The sequence below is a fragment of the Cyanistes caeruleus genome, chromosome 1 (genome assembly GCF_971803275.1).
Source record: "Cyanistes caeruleus chromosome 1, bCyaCae1.hap1.1, whole genome shotgun sequence".
Classification (NCBI taxonomy): Eukaryota; Metazoa; Chordata; class Aves; order Passeriformes; family Paridae; genus Cyanistes; species Cyanistes caeruleus.
The window spans coordinates 50,566,597-50,587,801 of NC_141701.1; the positions used below are offsets into that span (position 1 = coordinate 50,566,597).

The window sequence follows — 21,205 nt, forward strand, 5'->3', positions numbered from 1 at the left end:
GAACCGGACACAAAAGCTGTTAGAATCAATGTCATTATTTATTCCAACTCCAGAGTGACAGGAGGGGGACCCCACAGGAGAGAATGAACCCAGTGGCTGGATCTCAGCAGCACTTTTTACAGTCTTGCCAAATTCATCTGACCTTTTGCTTACCTCTCTCACTTCTGTAACCAAGCATTCCATGAGTAAGAGATCCTCAGTCTTCCTCTTGCAAGCACATTCCACCTCGCTGTCAAGCCTTTTCCCAAGACCTCTTTCTTTCTGTATGTGTGTAAGCGTTGACCTCCCGAAATAAAACCCCACGGAATTGTGAATGCAGCCCCTGCACGTATGGGTGTTCTACACTGACACTAATCCGTGTGCTTTATTTGGATTGCAGATTCCTTGCAATAGGGATTTTGTCTTCTGTTTCATGCAGTGACACTTCATATAACAAAAACAATGGCTTAACCCACAAGTTTCTGTCCTTAAGGTCAAAAAATATATTTTAATTTGATATTACACAATCCTGGCTCTCTCCTTTCCATGTTCATACCAAAATTCCAGATGGTCTCTTGGAGTCAGTTGTGAATTATCTGATTAAATTATTCCTTGTTTCTTCTAGATTCAGCTCTACAGAGTTCTGTAAAGTTATTACAAAACATCACAGACTTACTTCAGCAGCAATCCAGAATCAGTCTTTATTGCTGATGATTAAATAAAATTAAATTGGACTAGTGATTTGCTTTGCCTGTCCAGACAAGATGACCAGTTGATGCTTAAACAGAAAAAAGATCCTAAAAGCCTTGTGAAACAATCCAAAATATTCTTATCATGGTCTTCCAAAAAATCAGGACATTTAATTTGCATCTTCATTTAAAATAATTTTTATAGTCCTAGATCCTTCAGGGTACCTTAGTCCACTGATTATGCATTAATTCATTTATATTGCTTTCACTTGAATAAAATCATTAGAACCCCAGTGACCTTATAAGTAACCGTACAAAAATTTTACCATCATCTTGTGTCACACCAAAGTAACCTCACCAGTGAAATTACTTCATTACCCCATGTAAATGCAATATAGTCCAACAAATCAATTTAACTCTAGAATTTATTGCCTTATTACTCAACTAAGAGGCACAAAATCCTCATTCTGGCAAAGGCAGCCACAACTTCCCAATCACCAGCTAATGAAACAGAGTGCAGAGGATTTATTTTTTTTTTTTAACCAGCAAATTGGCAACTCCCAAAAACCTTGTTAGAGTTTCAGCATTTCTTTACAGGATCCTACTGTATGGGAACACATTGTTTACAGAGATACTTTTTCAGCATTTAAAAATAGCGTAGGAGTCAGAGAGTTGTAATTCCAGTTCAGTAAATCCAAAGAAATAAAGCCCCCTATGCTGTAGCACTTACTCTAACAGTGTTGTTGATGCTTCTAAAGAGACCATATTCACTCTTTGATTAAATGTCTTGTCCATTACTCAGACATCCTGCCTGGAAGTGACAGTGAATTCATGACTGTCACAGGGTAAAATCGCTGGCAAATTTACCAAAGGCCCTCTCTGTATCCAGGCAAGGTGTTAGCTGGATGGACACACCAAACTAGGCTTGCTGTATGCAAGTCAGAGAAACATTCCAAGGACATTTTAACACAGCTCTGTCCCTGTGTGCTCAGAACATCCTATGACTCATGGCTGACAATCTCCTTTTCAGGTCAGCACTGTTTGGATCCAGATGCGTTCATGCTAGATGTCTACCGTGCAAATCCTCAGGCAGAATGGGTGATAAAACCAAAAGCCAGCTGAAGCAGAAGGCAGCAGTATACTGGACAAAAAGCCAAATGGACAAGAGTGATGCCTGTCATTTTAAGCAGCTCTTGCAGAGACACAACAAAATGGTAGCTACAGGATATCATTCCTTCCTACTGTACTGTCCAACTGATGGTCAGCACATAGTACTTTTGGTATTCCAGTTTCCAAACCATCGGAAAAATATCACATTAGTTATGCTTTCATATGGATTACACTTGTGCCACTGGCCCAGGAGGTGAGGAGGGCAGACCAAGGTACGGTGTTCGTTTCCTGACCTGGTGTTAGAACAATTTTTGGAAATAATGCAGTGGCATCAGATGAATGAACCACTACTGACCACAGCATAACAGAAGCATGACAGAGACATTGGAGAAGGGAAGGTGTCTGTCAGGCATGGAAGGTGGAAGCTCAACATGCAGTAGTGCCAAGACAGCTGTGTGAAACCCAAACCTTTCTCCTGAAAGTAAATCCATACAGTGTGTGTTACTGCAATACTGGTGTCTCTCAGTCACTCCCCATGAGTACCTGATACTGGGGGTGGGAGACAGGAGGAGGAACTATAGACAGCTGTACTGCTCAATTTATGTACCACTCTATAGCTCACTACCAGTCTTCCAAAATCATCCCTCTGGATCCCTCAGCTGTGTGCAATTGTAATGCCAGAAACCACACTTCCTTCCCTTTCCCTCTCACACTAGTTTCAGGAGACAAAGGCTTAGGTGAGAAGGGGCATACGCCCCTCGCTCTGCCTTTTACTTGATACTCTCAGAATAAAATCTGTGGAATGACAGACTGTGAGATGTGTTAATGGTGCCACTTACAGTCCTCACCTTTTTTGTTAAACATTATAGTTTCTAATTTGTAACCTAATTATTTTTATTTTGTTTATTTTAGCTTTAATATGTAAGCAATTTTTATATTCTTCAGCAGCATCAACAAGAGAGATCTTTGTTCAGGACTTGTATAATACAGCATGGAGAAGAGACAGGGCTTCCAATGAGAAAAGGGATTTAATAATTTACACATTAGGTCTTTAAAACCATAGCCAATCCAGGCCCAGTTGTGCTGGGGGTTTTACAAATACACAGCAAATTGCCGCTGGCATGCAGTCTAAGCAAACACACTGACTGACGAGAATAGTGGGCTGCAGCTGCATTGGGAATGTCAGGATTTCTGATTTAGAGCTAGTCACAAGAGCAAGCAGTGCTCTTCACTCAATCATCTCACTTTGGTCTATGATGAACTAAAAGAGGTTTGTTAAGTAGGGAAATCACAAATCTCTGGAAAAGAGCAAGTATTTTTTTCATCTCTCATATGCAGTAAGTGGGAACCAATGCCTTCAACTGCACTGCCATGTCCCCATCATTAGATGATGATGTTGTGCAGTGAAACCACCCCTAGCCTGAGCAATAGTTTTTGTTCCTGATCTGGACACAGGGATGAGGCAGAAGCTCTGTTTATTACATAGCAATTTAAAAGCACTCTGAACCAAGTCCTCCAGGTGAACATAAAGTCCGCTATCCTCTGGAGAAAGTCTGTAACTCGTGATGCTTTGCTGAAACTGTGCAATGAGGATCTGAACCAGAAGGAGAGCCTCTAAAATGTGTTAATTGTGTTCTCCAGTAGTTAACTTTCATTGTTAGTGGTCAGTGAAAGAAAACAACATTGAATCAGTAATTTTACCAGCAGCAATAACATCTACAGAGGGCAGACCCTGTCTTCTTTCTTATCTTCTTGATAAAAAAATTAGCAACATTAGCAAACAGTGACATTTTTAACTTTCTGGTTGTTTTGGCTTTTTGTTTGTTTTTTTGTTTGGTTCTTGTTTGGTTGGTTGTTTTTTGTTAGTTTTTTTTAATTTTGGTTTTCTTTTTCCTTTTTCTTCTTAACACTAAGGGAGACATAGTTGCAGCCAGGAAAAAAACAGGACAGTTGTATTATAAAATACACTCCTTATTTTGACAGCTATTTATTTTAGGTATACAAGAGACAGTAGATCTGTGGCTTGTTTATAGGACTAAGCATAAACGTTTTGTCGTGTGCTTTGCTCCCCATACCCTTTAGTTCCCTCTGTGGCTGTGGACAGCTCTTTCTGCTTATGCTGCCCTTGTCTGTCAGCTGCAAAGCAGGACTAGTACTTTCCATATAAAGGCAACATAAGAATTAGTTGAGTTAAATTCTACTCTCAGATGTAGCCAAACAATTCCCTAAGCAGATCAGGAGTTATAAACATCCATCTGGGAAGGACAAACTCAGCAAAGATTTTTTTATGTGGAAAGTGCTTTGAATACAAAGAGAATCATATAAATGCTAAGCATCATTGTATCTATAGCCAACTAAAAGGCATTCTGTGACTATACAGAAAGGCTAAACATTAAGGAAATAATTTGAAATATCATAGCAAACGAGCTAACTTCATACAGTACCTTCAGACAAATACATTGACCTCCTCTACCTTGCCCACTCACTTCACTCAGTGTTCTCAATGGCTGTGCAAGGGAAAGGACAGAACAGCCCTGTGTTCATGCTGCAACTCGCTCAGCATGTTCTGGACCTCATCAATGTTATTTCTGAAATAGATCTCCCTGCATTCTGTATGGAATACAAGGGGGGTTTGGAAGACTTTTACCACTTCAGAAATTAAGGAAGTCAAATATGATGTAATAAAATCCATCCTGTGAGCTCTTGTTTTATGCTAAACTGCCTATAACTTTGTAAGACATGCATATTAGCAGATGAATTAGATTCTACATAGAGTGGCAAAATACCTCCTGTCTCTCAAACAGAATGTCAGAATTCTCTTTTGATACAAATGGCCCTAATGACCCATTTGTAGTGCTTAATACTGTTCCACATTAAGTTGTTTTGTATTGTTTTGGTACACTAACTTGATTTAATATGCAGCAGACAAATGGAAAAAGCTCAATAGCATTTTGAAATATGAGGTCTTAACTTTAGGTCTTATAATTCAAGATGCTGGTGGAGGCACGAGGAATTTTGTTCCTTTTAATAGAAGCTGAAGTCAAAACTAAGTTGCAAGAGGATTGTCACCTAACAACATATGTGGAAAGCTATTAGTAAGAAAATGGTAGCAAGCAGGGAGAAACTTACTGAAATTCCAAAGATGCCTCAAGCATTTATATACTCCACGGTTCTACAAGGACAGCATTTTGCATATCAACACAGAGAGAGAGAGAGTATTGTAAAAAGCAGGTGTTGCAAAACAGACTGGAATGCTTTAACTTGTATGTGCGGCGAATGTCATTAGAAAGTGTGCATGTGTGCAAATGTGTCTGTGTCCATGTATAATATTAACTACCTCACTCTGCATTTTCCAGGAAAAATATTTTGGCTTAGACGTTTACTACTTAATCTATTATCAATTTCACATTAACACTAACAAAGTATTTCTTTTTGTATGAGGCAAGATTTGAAATTACAAAAAAAGATCTAGTAAAATACATGTTTTGGGATATGGTTGAAATTTTATCCAAATCACGTTGCCTAAATTATGCTTGTAATGTGAACCTTGTGAGATCAGATGTTGGGGTTAATAGACAATGAATACAAACACACGGTGATACATTTTCATTTTTCAGTGGGTTTCTACTCATGTGTGTCTTCTCTGGAAAATAATACAATGCCACTAATCAAAGTGTTTGTATGTACGTTTCCCTTACAATCCTCATTATGTTATGTGTTTTGTTGAAGTATGCCAACATGTAAGTGTATTTGTACAGCAGAGTGCGTCCACTGTATTGTATCCATGTTAAAAATAAAAATAATACAACAAAGCTAGCTCTTCAAATCTAAACATGTGTATTTTGGATAGGGGGCAGAAAAGCAGTGGTGTATCTGTTTTAAAAGCAACTGTGTTGTTACAGCACCTGAACAGCTGTACAAAGGACCATGGTCTGCCACCCTTGCTGAAGAGGAGGAGCTCTTTGCTCCAGAAGCTCTTCACTTGGACTACCTCTATGTAATGCACAAAACACACTGCTTGGAATCCTGCCTCATTGAAAGTAATGGCAAACTGCTTTGGAATTTCATTTCAGCCAGTATTTTTTAAACTAGTACAAAATACATAGAGAGAAACTAACTTTAGAACAAATTGTACAAATGCATAGTAAAAGCCAAATAAAATTGGAAGGATCAAACAAAAATACTGCTAGTTCAAAGAGGAAAAAAAAAAGGGGGTGGGGGGGAATGGAAGTAATTTGAAAATAACTATGTTTTTTACAGATGCATGTTGAAGTATGAGACACATTTGTCACTGCTCAATGATCTGGCCAGTTGATGAATGGATGTCCTTACTTGATTGAGATTGATCACAATTCCCCAGATTTGGGCTGGCTCAAGAACAGCTACTGGAAGTCTCATTTTAGAAATAGAGGCAGGCACAGTAAGAAAAGACAAAGATACAACTGCAGGCTGGCCTCCAAACTGCCTCCCAGTGTCCGTAAGAAACACTGATTTCCAAAGAATGATGCATAAGTTTGCATTGCCAAAATACATAGTTTTTTTCCCAAATAAGACCCAAATTGTTTCTTTAGCAACACATCACAGGCATCTCTGTGCCATAGAGAAGCTGCTCATCCTGAAGCTGATTCCATGAAAGCATAAACAGGAACATAAATCCATCTAGCCAATGTATCTATAATGAGCATCAGAAGCACTGGATAGTAAGGCAGAAGGAACTGGAGCTACCCTGTGAAGTGTAACTAAGAAAATTCTATTCATTAAACTCTGAATCTGAGACCTTCAAAATTTTGCATTTAGTCAGTCCGCTGCTCCCTCTGCTGGACTATGTCCACTTACATTTCATATAATCAGAGTCATATAATGGCCCAGATTGGAAGAAGCCTTAAAGATTATCTAGTTCCAACCTCCCTGTAGTGGGCATTCTTGCAACTTCTCAGCCTTCCAACTCTTTTTCTTCTAACTAAAATACATGGACAACTGAACTACATGAAATAATGCAGTTTATTGTAGTTTTATTATGTGGTCCAAAATTATTACCTTCTTACAAAACCACCAACACACAATAAAATGAAATACTGTCAAGTAATCAAAAGAAAACATACTGTAAACACTGATTAATAAAAATTCCCAAAATAAAAATATCCAATTAATGCCATTTAAATTGTTGTAGAGGTATTTGTTGTTTAAAACCATTTAGTTAAAATGCAGACATTGAGCTTCTGATTAAAAAAAAATAAATGACCTGAGCTGGAAAACTACCAGAAAAATCAAATAGATGGCAGTTTCTTATCAGTTCTTCTTTTCATTACAAAATGAGAATGCAAAATAACAGATAGAAAAAACGAAAAAAAACCAAAACAAAACCCAACAAACCCTCTCTCAATCCAGTTGGGCTTTGCTACAGTTCAGTGCTCAGCCCCAGGGCAGGAATGAGGAAACACTCCACGCAGGTCAAAAGCTCTGCTAAAGTCAAACAATTCTGTATGTTGGCCCTTGGTCAAAACAAGGTTCCTCAAACAGCCATGGAATGAACTCTTGCTTGTGAGGCAGTTTTGCTTGACATCAGCTGAAAAACAAGCATGAAATATGTAAAACCTATTTCCACCAAACTGAAAAAACACAAAGATCCACGTTATTAAAATTCTGCCCCTCTGAAGCGACAGATAAAACCATCACCTGAGGAGCATCAAGTTCCATTCGTGTCTGGATGAACTGTGACATCACAACAAGGATGGTCACTGCTCTTTTCAAGCGTAAGCCATGCACGGTAATAACTTGGCAGAGTTTGCAGAAATAGTTCTTGCCAGGGGACAGTGGAAGATGAGAGGGAAAAACAGAGGAGAAAGCCACTCTGCATGGTGTTTTTGAAGTTAAAATAGAAACTAGCAGAATATGAAGCAACAGCTGAGCTGTACACAGTCACAATTCCCATGGCAAACCAAAAGGGAGCACGTGTTAAGAGTCACTCTTGTGGGAGTGAGTGCAGGAGGGACAGAAGGGAAGGGAAATATTATTGTACCTACCAGGATAACCTCCAACATAAATGGGATTGTTTGTATCTGCAGATGTTGACTGGATGTAGGGATTATCAGTGTGAACCAAATTCCCATCAATTATCAGCGCAATGCGATGTTTGCTTTTGTTTGCTTGAAGCTTGTGCCATTTCCCATCGCACAAGCTATTTGTGCCTCTTGGTTCGTACATAGCCGTTATTCTGCCAGCTCCATTGTTGACATGGAATAAAACCTGTACAAACAGCCAGATGCCAATGAAGATATAAAGTAAGAATACATTAACTAATCTGCCTAGATAAAAGCACAATCACACTAGTGCAGAGATTTCCGTTTTAAATGTTTGGCAATGTGCACGGTTAATGTTTACTTTGATGGATAGAGTAGATCCTTATTAAAGTGGGGTTTTTTTTAATTTAAAACACTTAGATCTACCTATGCAATGGTCCATTGATATACTTCACTAGCAATTTCAATGTTTCTTACAAATCAAGATGTTTTTCACAGAACCTTTCAGATCTGAAAGAAGATTCACTGTATATAACTGAAGAGAAGAAAGAATGGCCTGAAAGCACCTGTCATTGCCAATAAATGTATTGATTTTTTTCATGTATTTGTTTTTCAAAGCAGCAGACATTTTCTCAACTTTGTGGTGAGAATTAATATGTAAGTATTAACTGGGAAAGTATGTCCCACAGAAACAGTGACATTTAATGCTGTCTCCAGCTAGGAAGCTTTGAATAAAAAATGAGCTATTTCTGCAAAAACAAATACTTAAGAGCAATCAAGTGTATATTTTTTATGCAAGAGATGACTGGAGAACTATGTATATTGATTGTTAAAAGGTTTATGGAGCATAATGGCAAGTAGAAGTAGAGAATGAGTTAATTGCTCATGAATATTGAAGAAGAGGTTACAAAACAGTGTACATTGTATATGCAATATTTTTTTCAAGGACAAGGATAGCTTTATGGCAGAAAAAGTATTAAGCAATAAAAAAGATATATATTTGGTCTAACACACAAAGTATATAGTACAGGAGGTCAGAGTGGCTGCACACTAACATAAATTACACTAATTAAAAATCCAGAAAGTTCCAGTGGCTTCTACTAATCGCACATTTTATCATATGATGGCAATGAGAAACCTTGAGACAAAGTCTGTTCTCAAAATTCCTTCTGCGGAAAGTTGCCTCCATCACACTTCACTGGTGTGTATTTCATGCATTCCAAGAGTTTTAGCCTCCCAGTTTCAAACAAGCCTTGTGAAATCAGTGTGCCTGCACAGGGCAGCCTACCTTGCCATGTACAATTTCCAGTCCAATGGCATCAACCTTGGCACTGCTGACCCCGAGAAGAACCCCATGCACCGCTGTTGTACGGAACTCCAGGGTGATGTTCACATCAGAGCGCACTTTGTAGCCTTCTCTGACTGAAAAGAAGTTGGAAACTTCTAGCAGAAGACTGTTGTAATCCACAGTGTACAAAGTTCAATATATATCATTACCATTAAAAGGTCTAAAAAACTTGTTAATTATGGTGCTGGAACCTTGCAGAACCTCTGGAAAATAAGTTTTCCAAAGTCATAACTCCCATTTTTTACTGGAAAATATAAATTCTAAATAATAATAATAATAAACAAATAATTTTTTTTTCTCATTAATTCAGATTTAACCCATTCTATCTCATTTGTAAGAAACAGTAAAGAGCACAAATGTAATCCTTTATGTTACTTCCAAAGTCTTTTGTCTTCATATTCCTTAACAGACCTTAATATCATGAACATGGATATTCTTAGCTAAAGGAAAATGTAGTCCATTTCTTTCCCAGTGCTAAAATCATTAGTTATTTTATTTGAGCAAGATAGCCTTTTGCAGAAATGGCCACTTTTGGATGGAGTAAAGGGACTCAGAAATCCATAGGCAGGGCGTGCACTCACTGTGTGAGGAGTCAGTTAATTACACACAGTTCCAGTAAGACCTAAAAGGAGTATTTTTTCATTAACATTAATTCAGTAAGGCACTCTTTTCATTTAAGGACACTTACCAAGAGCAGCAAAACCACTTCCATCAAAGAAAGTACCATCCTGCACTGTTTTATAGCATTTATTCACAGCAAAGATAGAGACAGGACTCTCATTGTCCAGTTGTTTGCCATTAATTGTCATGCTACCAATGCAGGCAGGAATACTGTGAGTAACCTAAGGCATATGGAAACATAAGAGACAATATTTAGTATAAACTGCTGCAATGCTCTCTTAGGGATTCACCTGATCTTACTGTAGATAAAATATTACCTGAAGAACATAGCAGAATTAAAATATTTATGTAATTAAATTTCTGTTATTACATATAATTATGTGTGGTTCATAATGTCTCAGAGCCAAAATCAAATAGTTAGAAGCAGAGTATACACTGCTTCTATAATATACAGAAAGAATTGTATTTGCTTGACTCTGTGCAGGGATACACCCAGCTGTAAAATCATTCCAAACATGCTTCATTAATGAGTAATCAAGATTTTTGTAGGACATTTTGCAAGTTCTCTTAATGAAATTGATTGATCTGAATCGCTCCAGAGGGTAGATGGGCACTGGAACAGGCTCCCCCAGGGAAGTGGTCACAGCACCAGCCTGATGGAGTTCAAGAAGCGTTTGGACAATGCTCTCAGGTACATGGTGTGATTCTTGGAGTGTCCTGGGCAGGGCCAGGAGTTGGACTTTGATGACCCCTTCCAAACCAGGACATTCTACAACTCTATGAGAAACATTATCATCATCACCAGAATCCTTGTTGATACCATGGGCTGCACAAGGAGGAAGGGGACAAAAACCTACTCTCTAAAAGCATGTATTAAAAATACATTTTAGTCTAAAGACAGCTAAAACACAGTCTTTCAGAGATATTTAATGCAGCTAATTTGTGTTTGAATGCTATAGGACTGAGGTACTAAAATTTCTGAGATTGTAGGTCTTGTTTTTACCTTATACTATGAAAGACAGGAATTTATATTCTTTATCCATTTTTAACATTGAAACAGAATGAAAAAAAGTTCTGTTAAGGGCTATTACTAAAACACAAGGATATAAGCTGTAGCTGGAGTCATTAAGCCATTGAAAGCTAGAAGGATTTATCTGGTAAAGGGTCATTACTTTCCTTGTTGCTTCTTTCCCTAAGTACTTCTTTTTAGCCTGTCAGAGACAGGATGCTGAATTAAATGGGTTTGCTGCACTGTATACTCATTCCAGTCTTGCAAAATGCCAGAGACACCCTCCCACCCCAAACCTTCTTACATTCCCAAGATTCTTTGGCACGTAGTCTAAGGGGAGTCCTCCCACATAGAGCTTCCCTTCCACGTCCAAGGTGCTACCATCTCCCAGAGCATTGACTGCTACCAGTTCCTGTCCGTCCACAATGATTGTGCCTTTTCTTTTAACATATTCCGTCTTTACCTGGAAAAAAGGGAAGCATGCAAACGTAAATGAATAAGGTAAATTTGTTACCTAGTCATTATTTGCTATAGAAATAAACAAGACAATTGTTTAGTGGTTCAATTGCTTTGACATTCTGTTCTGAGGCATTCTCTTGAAATTCTTCCTGAGGCTGAGACCATTTCTGAATACAACTGAGCAGTTAAACAGCTTTCTTGCCTTCCCAAGGGCTTACGATGATTTCATACTGTCCTGCCTAAGGTTTCCAGTGTTTTATTATTTCTTTAAATCACCTGTTTATTGCCTTAGGATATGGGTACATCACTGAGTTTGGAGAAAGGTGTTCTGTGCTAGCCCCCTGCAATTACTGTGCTGCCCAACAGCTGAGGCCTTGCTGCTCTCAGAAGTGCACATTCCTATGCTGTCATTTTATGATAGGCAGTGTTCGCTAGGACCAAAAAGCTCTCCAGTTCTTCTTCGAGTCCATCTTGTTCACTCATGTCCTTATGCCTGCCTTGCCCTAAAACAATTACTCACATGTGGCTGAGGGAAGTCAGCGAGCCATTTATTCTTCTCTATTTACTTTTAGCCCCAGTCACGAGTCATGACTAGGTTCAACATGAAGTTTCATGAACATTTGGGCTGGTAAGGGGATAAAGGGGCAAAGCAGGGCGATATGAGCAGAGGGCAGAGAATGAAAAGAAGTGGTGCTTCTTTCAGTAGCAATACATATTAGTTTGCATAGATTGCAGAGGGACTGCAATGATCACCCCCAGGTGGGAAGTGGTGTGACTCAGCCTTAATCTCTGAAGAAGGCTGAAGCTCCTGCTTTATGTCCTGGGTAGTAAAGATAGGTCAGCTCTAGTATGTAATCTGTTCAGCTCCTAAAAAGTGGATAGTGTCACTATGAGTTTTATGTGAGTATGTGAAATTTCAAATATGCAGCTGTAAGTCCTGGAGCATTCTTCCTTTCAGGGTAGGCAGCAGAGCTTAACTGTGATATCTCTGACGGAAGTTCACATTTGCTTTCTTCATGTTAATTTTTGCTGGTTTTCCTTCTGCTGATTATTTATGAAAAGCAAAAAACTCTGCTGGTTCCCCAGGCACCTAGAAAAGCTGGCAGCTTTGTGTCATCACTTTGTCTCACAGAAGTCACTTCCTAGAGTGAAGGCTTCACATATGGATAAAGGAGGGGAAGTTTAGCAGGATGAATACTGTCATCCTCACCTGCCTTTAGGAAAAGTGATATCCTCAGAGTTACTTCTAGAACTCCTGCAAACATCACAGTCACTTCTCACACAGAAAGCCAGAGCCAGTAGCAGGTGGGTTGCTCGGAGGAACTGGGCCAATAGAGACTGACGCAATCTTTGTGCAGAAGGCCCTGAGTGCTATGTGACACCTCCAAGCTGTAGACATAATTTTTCCTCAACTCTACTTAAGACAAGCCCTCCATTCATTTCAAATGTCCCCCTTTCTCATGTTGCCTCAACCAAGGGAAGGAAAGACAGTGCTTCCCTGTTGTCACTAGCTGCTCTGACATGCTCAGGTAATAAGCGTTAAGTGGGAGAAAAGAGAAATTGTGCACCCACAAATCTTCGTCACCCTGTCACACACTGAAGTGCAGGTCTTTAGTGACATAATGCATTGAAAGCTTTCTGTGGAAAAGGTCAGACTTTTACACCTCTCTGTTAGGTACTTCTCTGTTGAAGTTGACAATCATGACACAGTTGGTGAACTGTTTAATTCCTAAATAGTTCGAGATACTTGACAGTAGTTGGAAGGATTTGATGTACAATTAATGACAATTTTAAAAGGAAATAATTATCAAATTTAAGTTTTCTGAATGACTTCATGGTTGGATCAGAACCAGTTTGCTTTTACAACACAAAAAGTATACAGAAAAGGCAAGCAAAATCCATAGCAGTACCTCCAGGGAAGAGAAAATAGAGCACGAGATTGGCGACCACCTACCGTATGCCATTTTCCATCACTGACAACAGCAGGGTGAAGAGCTACTGCTTTTCCTTTGCCTAAATCAAATGAGAAATGGAGCTGTCCCCCATAAAGCTGTAGGGCTGCATAATCAACCTGGTTTTGGTGAGCCATGTAGTAAATCAGGCCACTGGAGGCAAAGGTTCTGAGATTCAGCTGGACGGAAAGTCTAGACAATAAAAATTCAGTGTTACTGGAAAGTATTTCTTCTGCAGTGATGAAGAGTTTTCTGGACACAGAGAACAGCCTGGACCAATTTATTGTTATGAAAGGATATTTATTATTTCAAAAGCCAGAAAAGTAGAATTTATGTTGATTCTAAGAAAGCATGACTTATAATGTATTTCATAATGGAAATCAGTGATGTACCTGTCAGAAGAAGAAAAAGGAATTGTCAAAGAGTGAGATGAACTTTAAGGGGGACAGGCTCAGCTGTTTGTGACTGCAGGCTTGCTTATTGCCCCAAGAAATGAACCCATTCCAGGATAGCTTTACGGCATCCATTGCTATTAGCCAGGCTTGCTGGGATATTATGGGCAGACTGAGAACAGAGGGAGGCTTAAAAGGTAGAGGAGATGAATGAGCCATTTATTATGGAGACACCAGGTTCAGACTACATGGGATCAATCCTCTGCAATGCCCTTTGCTCAGTAGCTGTAACAGAAGGGCTAGAAGGAAAAATCACTCTTTTCTCAATGCCTGCAGAGACTTCCTGAGTTGAAAGAAGCAAATACAAGTGACTTGCAGGCTATGTGATAGGGACCTTGTTGGGAGCCTCTCAAACAAGTAAAAGAGGCAGAGAGGCCTCTCTGCCACACATAAGGTCTCAAAAAATTATTCTTCTCAGCAGTCTCCTTCAAGTGCACCCTCAAATATAGAAGATGCACTTGCAGAAAATAGAGAGGAGAGGGTGAGATGTCATCTGCATCAGACAAAGGAATCGGGACCACATGTGAGCTCTCTGTGTGCAAAAAAGAAATCAAAGCGCTTACAGAAGGTACAGAGAGACTCAAGTCTGAGAGGGAAAAAATGCAGAATTCTGACCATGAGTTACTAAACTCACGATCATTAACCTGGGATATGATACTTTCTTCCATGAGGAGCCCAGAGAAACCTGAAGTGAGGGCCATGCTCAAAGCTGGCAATGCAGTGATCAATCATGAAAATCATCACTGCACTTCTTGCAACTCAATGCACAGTCACACTGTGTGCATGTGTAATTCAGGATATACTCACTTCTTCCTGACAGCAGACTGATTGAAGAGCAGGGTCAAGTGGCTGCCTTTGGCAAGTCCAAACTGATGGGCACCTTGAACATGATCAGGCAGCTCATCTTTTGCACAAACTACCTGTTAATGAAAGGATTTATTAAGTAGGATAGTGTCAGCTGCTGCCCAGCAACTGTTGAATGAAAATGTGCCTGCATAGAGCTTTGTAGGAAGCAAAACTGAGCCACAAGATAACCACAAAGCATACAGCACAACATCAATTAACTAAACTCACAATCATTCCAACCTATCCTCAGGCTCAAAAAGAACTATTTCTAATGATTGAACTATGTCTTGTAGGCAGCACTGGCCTTCCCTGCTGAGAAATGTTTGTAGCTTGATACATATTCTATTGATAACTAATGATAACTTTTGATAACTAATGCTGAAAGTACAATTCCAGCGTGAAAATCTTATAGGTTTGGTAGAAATATTTTCCCATTTTATGAGGAAACACATTTTTGTTATGATTTGGGGTATGGAGAAGAGCTGAGTAACAGAATATGAGCCAAAGCTATAGTTTAGCTTTAAAAAGGACAACTTATTTATTTTTATAGTCCCAGCTGTATGTATGAAATCTTGCTCTTTTATAAAATCAAATGTATAAAATCTTGCTTTCTGTTGCCACAGGAAAATGGTTTCAGGATGCTTTGGAAACCCTTCATTATAAAGATGTGCAGCTGCTAAAGGAGAGAAGTAATGCTGCCTTCTCTCTTGGGAACAGGGACTGTGTGAGAGGAAACAGGTGCCATGCAAGCTGCATTCAGACACTGTGTGTCTCTCAAGTGGTTTGTGCCTCCTCTCTGACGCAGAGCAGAGTCTGCATGTGTGTGACCAGGAAAATGTTAATGCAGAACTGCACGGCTGATGCAAATCTGAGCACAGATCCCCTTGGCAGGAATACACTAAAGATAATAGTTACTGTCAAGTCCTTCTGTTGGGAGATCATCATTCCACTTTTCTTTTTTTCTTTTTTTTTTCCTTTTGCTGTTGTTGTTGCTGCCTGAAGAGTGATAAACCTAACTACATTTCCATTCCAAATAGCCAACAGGCTGCTACAAAGGTTACTATCAGTTTTTCTATAGGAAACAATAATTTCAAATCAACATCCATTGAACCACTCCATACTGCAGAGGCAGCAAATATCCACAGTCCATAATTAGATAAATCTCCACAAAGAAAGGACAAAAGAGGTGGCAGCAGAGCTTTGCTGCAATACATACTTTTTTTGTGTCTGTGAGAGGTCTCAGGGGAACTGGTAAAGCCTGAAGTTCAGGTTGAATCATAATGTCTGATGGCTGTACAGCCAGTTTAGGCTTCTCTGACAGAAAGCATCTGTCCATATCCACATGTTCATACTTCATGGAAGTGGTGAAATATAAAAGCCTGTATTTAAAAAAAAAAAAAAAAAAATTTAAGAGGTGCATTTCTGCTTATTTCCAAAGCAGAAGGAGAGTATTTTACAAGGTGTTTCAGTAGTATCAGGGGAAAAGGAAAGAAGTGTCATCTGTGACAGATTGAGAAGAACAATATGAATCTACAATATTTTTGGAAAGCCATTCTATCTGTCACTGCAGATGAAATTATAGTAGAGAAAGCTGTGCTTTGTGCAGCGTCTCCATAAACATTAAAAAACATTTTTAATACTATTTAGAAATATAACTGGCAATATCCATTTTCTGGCTATTATAATACCCAGATCATGACCCATATCATGCATATCTTACATTGAAACCAGGCAAACAGAAGTATCATGGAAGAGATTACAAACTACACTTAACAATTACTATACAAGGTTCTCCAAAACAAGGCAGTTACCCTTCTGACTTACTCCTTGTTAAAAATAAGGTTGCTGATACAGCCATGAAAGGAGCCAGACAATTTTAGCCCTAAGATGCTCTCTTCTGCTGGAATGCCACCAGCGTAGAAGTTGGAAACATTAATGGGGCTATTTTCTGCTGCTGAACCAAGCCTCAGTTCTGCAGGTTTACCTTCATCCACCTGTACAGTTATGATCCTGAAAAAAGATAAAGTAGGGAAAACATTCAGCAAGGTCTTAGAGAGTCATTTGCAGATGAAAAGCATTCCTATCAGCCTCAAAAGCACCCTCTTCTAATAAATAAAGATTCCATCACTTTGATAATCCTTTCAATGTCTTAAAACTGTAAGCCCTTCTTTTGATGATTTTTTAAAATGTAAAGTTTTGTCAAATACCTTTCTAAATTATTTCGATAGCTGTGTATCTTTTTTCTAATACTATTTAGTATGCTTGTACTCAAGTGCCCCAAGCTGTTCTAGAGATTTTAGCTACACCTCTATCAGTGGCTGTATGCTGTATACAATTACCATGTAAATCAGAACATCTGCATTGACAGCAGAAAAACACAGCCCTGATTGTCCCATGTAATAAGCTAGCAAAGGCAATTCCCCAGAGAGTGCAGTGAACTGACAAAACATACAATAACTAAACAGGTAGTACTCTTGGCAGTCACATGTACCTTTTATTCCGAATTAGGATGACAGAGTGCTCTTTTCCATCGCTGTAAGTTCCATTAGCAGACTGAAGAACTACTTTCCTAGTGCTTGCTCTGTCTCCAGCATTAACATGCAGTGCAAGATGACCATCAACCAGCATGATGGAAAAGAAGGGCTGTAGATTTAATCAGAGGATTAATTTTTAACTGTAGCTCAATTTTCAAACACTCATTTAGTGTTTAAACAGAAAGTATATGGGGAAAAATTTACCTTCAACCTTCTTGCAAACTTTTTAATGAAAATCAAAGACTAGTAGGAATTGTATTGGTACCTCTCAGAGTGCAAAGCCTTCTAACACCAAACACAAAAGCTGGACATTTCTCTGGTCAAAACAGCTCTAGGTAAAGTGCAGGAGGTTTTTTTACACACCCACACACTCCTTCTCTTAGAGCAGGAAATAGTAAGATTTTCTCTTTGGATTCTAGAAGCTCCAACTCTCCATCAGATACACAATATATATAGCAATCTGACTTGATTTTACAAAATGAAAATGGCAAAAATAATCCCCAGAACTTCTTTGTTTTCAGTACTTGCCAAGTGTGCTTGTCTTCGTCGTCGCTTTTCCAGTCCCCTGCTGAGGCCAGCAAGGATGATGCCACTGCTGTTCCTTGTAGCAAAAGTCGCCATCAGTTCTGACTCTGGGCTTAAGGACTTAGGTACCAACTCAATATATCCATTGTTCATGATGCTCACACTGTGAATAGGCTATTTTATGAAGAACAGAAATAATAATGAGTTTATCCCTACATAGTGTCAGATAAGAAAAAAAAAAAAATCTAATATATATTAGATTATCTTAGAACTTTTAAAGATAATTCTGTTTCAATTCACTGTAAACACCACTATTTACTATTCCATTAAAATAAAGATCAGATCACAAAACTTTAAAGTCTCCTACCTCCAATACACAGCCTTTCCTTACTCCATATGAATTTCTAAGCAAGTCAAAGGTGGAACGAGATATTTCCAGATTCTTGATGCATCCCACATACATTCTACTATTAAGACCTTTCCTGAAACACAAAACAAGGCTTTCTTTCCAAGGAGTAGTACTTGGAATCTCCTGAGAGAAAATATTAGTTTCTCTTCAGAAAGAAAAGTAAGAGATATCTGTTTTAAAGAATGAAGTTGGTCTGGTGCAGATGAAGAGAGACATAGTTTAAGTTTTACTTTCAGATATAAAATCTGGTCTTAAAAAAGTCAAGATAATGATATGACCAAATTAAAACTTAAGTGTGTAATGCTGTGTTCTCAAGTCAGATAATTTCCCAAAACTTTAAAGTGAATCTTCAGCTGAAAGAAAACTGATTGAGTAAAAGGGTAACTGTAGCTGTCTACTATGCAATATTTATTTTTCAGTTTTCAAGTCTGGAGGATGCCTAATTTGGTTCCCAGTCTAAGGCTGAGAAATCTAAGGCTATCCTGCCATAATCCCTTACAGGCTGGTATGCCAGCTAAGATTAACAAGTCTGCACTCTGTAATAACTGTGCAGAGACCAATAATGTACTAGAATTTACCTTATTGTCAAGAGCATGCAGAAAGTTTAATTAGATTTTCTCTTGCCATATTTATCCTTTCACAGTGAAGCCAGTGGAAGAAATGTGACTTTGCAAGTTCAGTACTGACATGCAATACAAAAAATCCCCATAAACTAGAGACATGCTGTAAAATATGCATTTGCAATGTCTCCTGTTGATCTGTTCAGAGTTGTTTTTCCTCTGTTCCAAGTTATTGAATTACAGGAATTCTGAAGTACAACTTTTATCTTTAAGCACAGTTTTGCCCATAAATGCCATCTGGGAAATGCAAGGCTCAGACAGGTAGAGCTCAAAGGAGCATCATTGCAGACAGCACTGCTGAATGCTTGCCCCAAAGAGCAGGGGGGCTGCTGTGGCAGCTGCTGTGGTGGAAATCACCCTTGGAGAAAGAAAACAAAATTATTTCTGTTCTGAACTGTAGCATCAGACCTACAAGTGGAAAGCACCATATCAGAGTTTGAAGTCAAAGGACAGATGTGGTATACATGGCCATAAACTAAACTTCAGAATTCACTGCTTTTCTCTAATTTCAGGGAGGCAAGAGTGTGTAAAAGTTTTTCCCTCACCTTATAAGAGCCTTAGCAAAGGTGCAAAAGTGAGAGATTTTACCTCAGAGCCCTTGATCTTGGCAGTCCACCAATGAAGATTGGGTCCTTATCAGAGCGGTTCAGGTCCGAGGCAACCCCAGGAGATTCTCCTTGCTTGGTTTCTTTATAATTAAGGTTATATGCATCCATGACTGCTAAAACTCCTGCAAATAAAAGAGAATAAAGATCTGGAGAAGGACATGAATACACACTCTTCCCTTCTGGCAATCTTGTCTGCAAAAAAGGAAAATGTATTCATTGACTCGGACATGTATGGACAATCTTCTTATTTTTAGAATGAGCATTTTATTGTACTTCCAGCTATTCTGTTAATCTCACTCATTCTTCTCTGCCAAAACCAAATCTGGAGAAGTCTACAGGAAAACAGATACATCTGAGAATATGTTATAGTTATTAGCACATATGCATTATTGTTGAAATACTGGCCCCCATAAAACAGTTGTACTAAGCAATATTAAAATGCAGAAGAGAAAATGCAATCCCTCATCTACAGACTCAGACAAAAATCTTTCAGTCTTTAAAGACTGTGGGTATGTTTTTGCCCAGCAGCTTCTACACTACCTGCTCTCTGTGAGATGTGCTGAACCAAGCAAAAGATTTACACTGTAGTCCTTCTAAAAGCAAAGGACCATAGGTGTGGCTGCTAAAGATATTGCATTGGAAGTGATCAAATTTGGTTGCAGTGACCTGCAGCTATCTTAGATATTTGTATTTGTAAATGCACAGACACAGGGATTTTTCAGTCTGTAGCCTACCTTGCTTCTTATTGCGATTGAATGAGATTTTATACCACGTGCCATTGTTGTAACGATTTTCTGTTGTAAGAGCAAGAGGTCCTGAACCAAGATCAACAGTCACCCTTACTTTGCCATCAACGAGCTCAAGGGACAAGAAGTCTTTCTGAGAAGAATAAACAGATTACAAACAAACAGATTACATTCCTGGAAATAAAATCTTCCTAAAGAATGCATGCCTGGAAAGTTTGGCCTACTGTGTGGAAAACATTCAGTAACTCTTGTACCTGGACTATGTGTTAGGCCCAAGATGCTCATCTTCACTTTATTTAAGGAAATTGAGTTACAAGTACCTCATAAGGATGTTCTGTTGTTTTGTTATTACTCTTCCTTAATGTATTGTGAGGTTTGATTTTAATGTATTGTACTTAAATGTATTATGAGGTTTGATTACTCAGCAGAAGAAGGGTTAAATAACAAAGTCACATTTTCCTGGTTTTGGATGAAGTCAAAAGTCATTTGATTTGACAGCATAATGATCAAACACTATAATGTTCTTTCTGCAAGAAGTGAAGACCTTCCTCACACAGTAAAACAGACTTTCTGAATTGCACTGAAGGTGCCCCCTCTGAACTGTAAAGCTTAAAGCAGATATTATTGTGCAATGTATTCAGGCAGTGAGTACATAAAGAAAATGAATAATGCAGTGAGACTCTGAAAGAATCTGTAGCCAAACAAAGCTTTTCCTTCCTTCAGGAACAGAAAAACCACCATCTAAGTATGCAGTAAACTGCATGACATGACAATGAAGGTCTGGTGATGGGTCTGGGTTATATTGCTTTTGCAGGAGTTTTATTTAATTTGTTTCAGTTTACTGAATTCCTAACTTAGTGATTTAATTCAATATGGTTTTTCATTATTATATTGTCCTTCTACAAGCTCAATTCTGAAACACTTTTACGTTCTGAAAAGGTTCCGACAACTGAAAAAACTAGCTTGTTGTCCTGTTTCCTTTTCTATCCCTTAGTTAAGTAATCATTAATTTTGGACTAAAGTAATTTATTTTTATTCTAAAACTTAAATAATTTGTGAAGAATTCTTTTCATTGCTAATTTTGCCTTTAGTTTAGATAAATATTTGCTCTAGTGAGCTGTCCTCTAGGGTTCTTGTCTTTGTTCCTTTGGCTAATGATGCCAATCACAGGTGATGAACTACAGAAAAGTAGTAATATGCTGAATTTTAGTTTATTATATATATATATGTATGTATTTTATGTATCATACAAACATTATAAAATCATTATATTATTAT

General features: G+C 38.5%; 2 protein-coding genes across 6 annotated transcripts in view; one reads left to right on the forward strand and one right to left on the reverse strand.

Annotated features, from left to right (window-relative positions):
• Window positions 1–5,594, forward strand: part of ARHGAP28 (Rho GTPase activating protein 28) — a 77,138-nt gene extending 71,544 nt beyond the window's left edge. For all 4 annotated transcript variants that reach the window (XM_023919947.2, XM_023919949.2, XM_086892310.1 and 1 more), the window contains exon 15: window positions 1,699–5,594. In XM_023919947.2, the coding sequence (XP_023775715.2) occupies window positions 1,699–1,790 (92 nt within the window). In that variant the 3' untranslated portion in view covers window positions 1,791–5,594. The remainder of the gene's footprint in view (window positions 1–1,698) is intronic.
• Window positions 5,595–6,761: 1,167 nt separating this feature from the next.
• Window positions 6,762–21,205, reverse strand: part of LAMA1 (laminin subunit alpha 1) — a 98,855-nt gene continuing 84,411 nt past the window's right edge. For both annotated transcript variants that reach the window (XM_086892283.1, XM_086892291.1), the window contains exons 50-63: window positions 19,916–20,060; window positions 19,162–19,303; window positions 17,912–18,026; window positions 17,548–17,718; window positions 16,977–17,128; window positions 16,310–16,495; window positions 15,702–15,864; window positions 14,447–14,559; window positions 13,190–13,379; window positions 11,081–11,239; window positions 9,835–9,988; window positions 9,087–9,220; window positions 7,802–8,024; window positions 6,762–7,344 (exon numbers count right to left, since the gene is read on the reverse strand). In XM_086892283.1, the coding sequence (XP_086748409.1) occupies window positions 7,184–7,344; window positions 7,802–8,024; window positions 9,087–9,220; window positions 9,835–9,988; window positions 11,081–11,239; window positions 13,190–13,379; window positions 14,447–14,559; window positions 15,702–15,864; window positions 16,310–16,495; window positions 16,977–17,128; window positions 17,548–17,718; window positions 17,912–18,026; window positions 19,162–19,303; window positions 19,916–20,060 (2,208 nt within the window). In that variant the 3' untranslated portion in view covers window positions 6,762–7,183. The remainder of the gene's footprint in view (window positions 7,345–7,801; window positions 8,025–9,086; window positions 9,221–9,834; window positions 9,989–11,080; window positions 11,240–13,189; window positions 13,380–14,446; window positions 14,560–15,701; window positions 15,865–16,309; window positions 16,496–16,976; window positions 17,129–17,547; window positions 17,719–17,911; window positions 18,027–19,161; window positions 19,304–19,915; window positions 20,061–21,205) is intronic.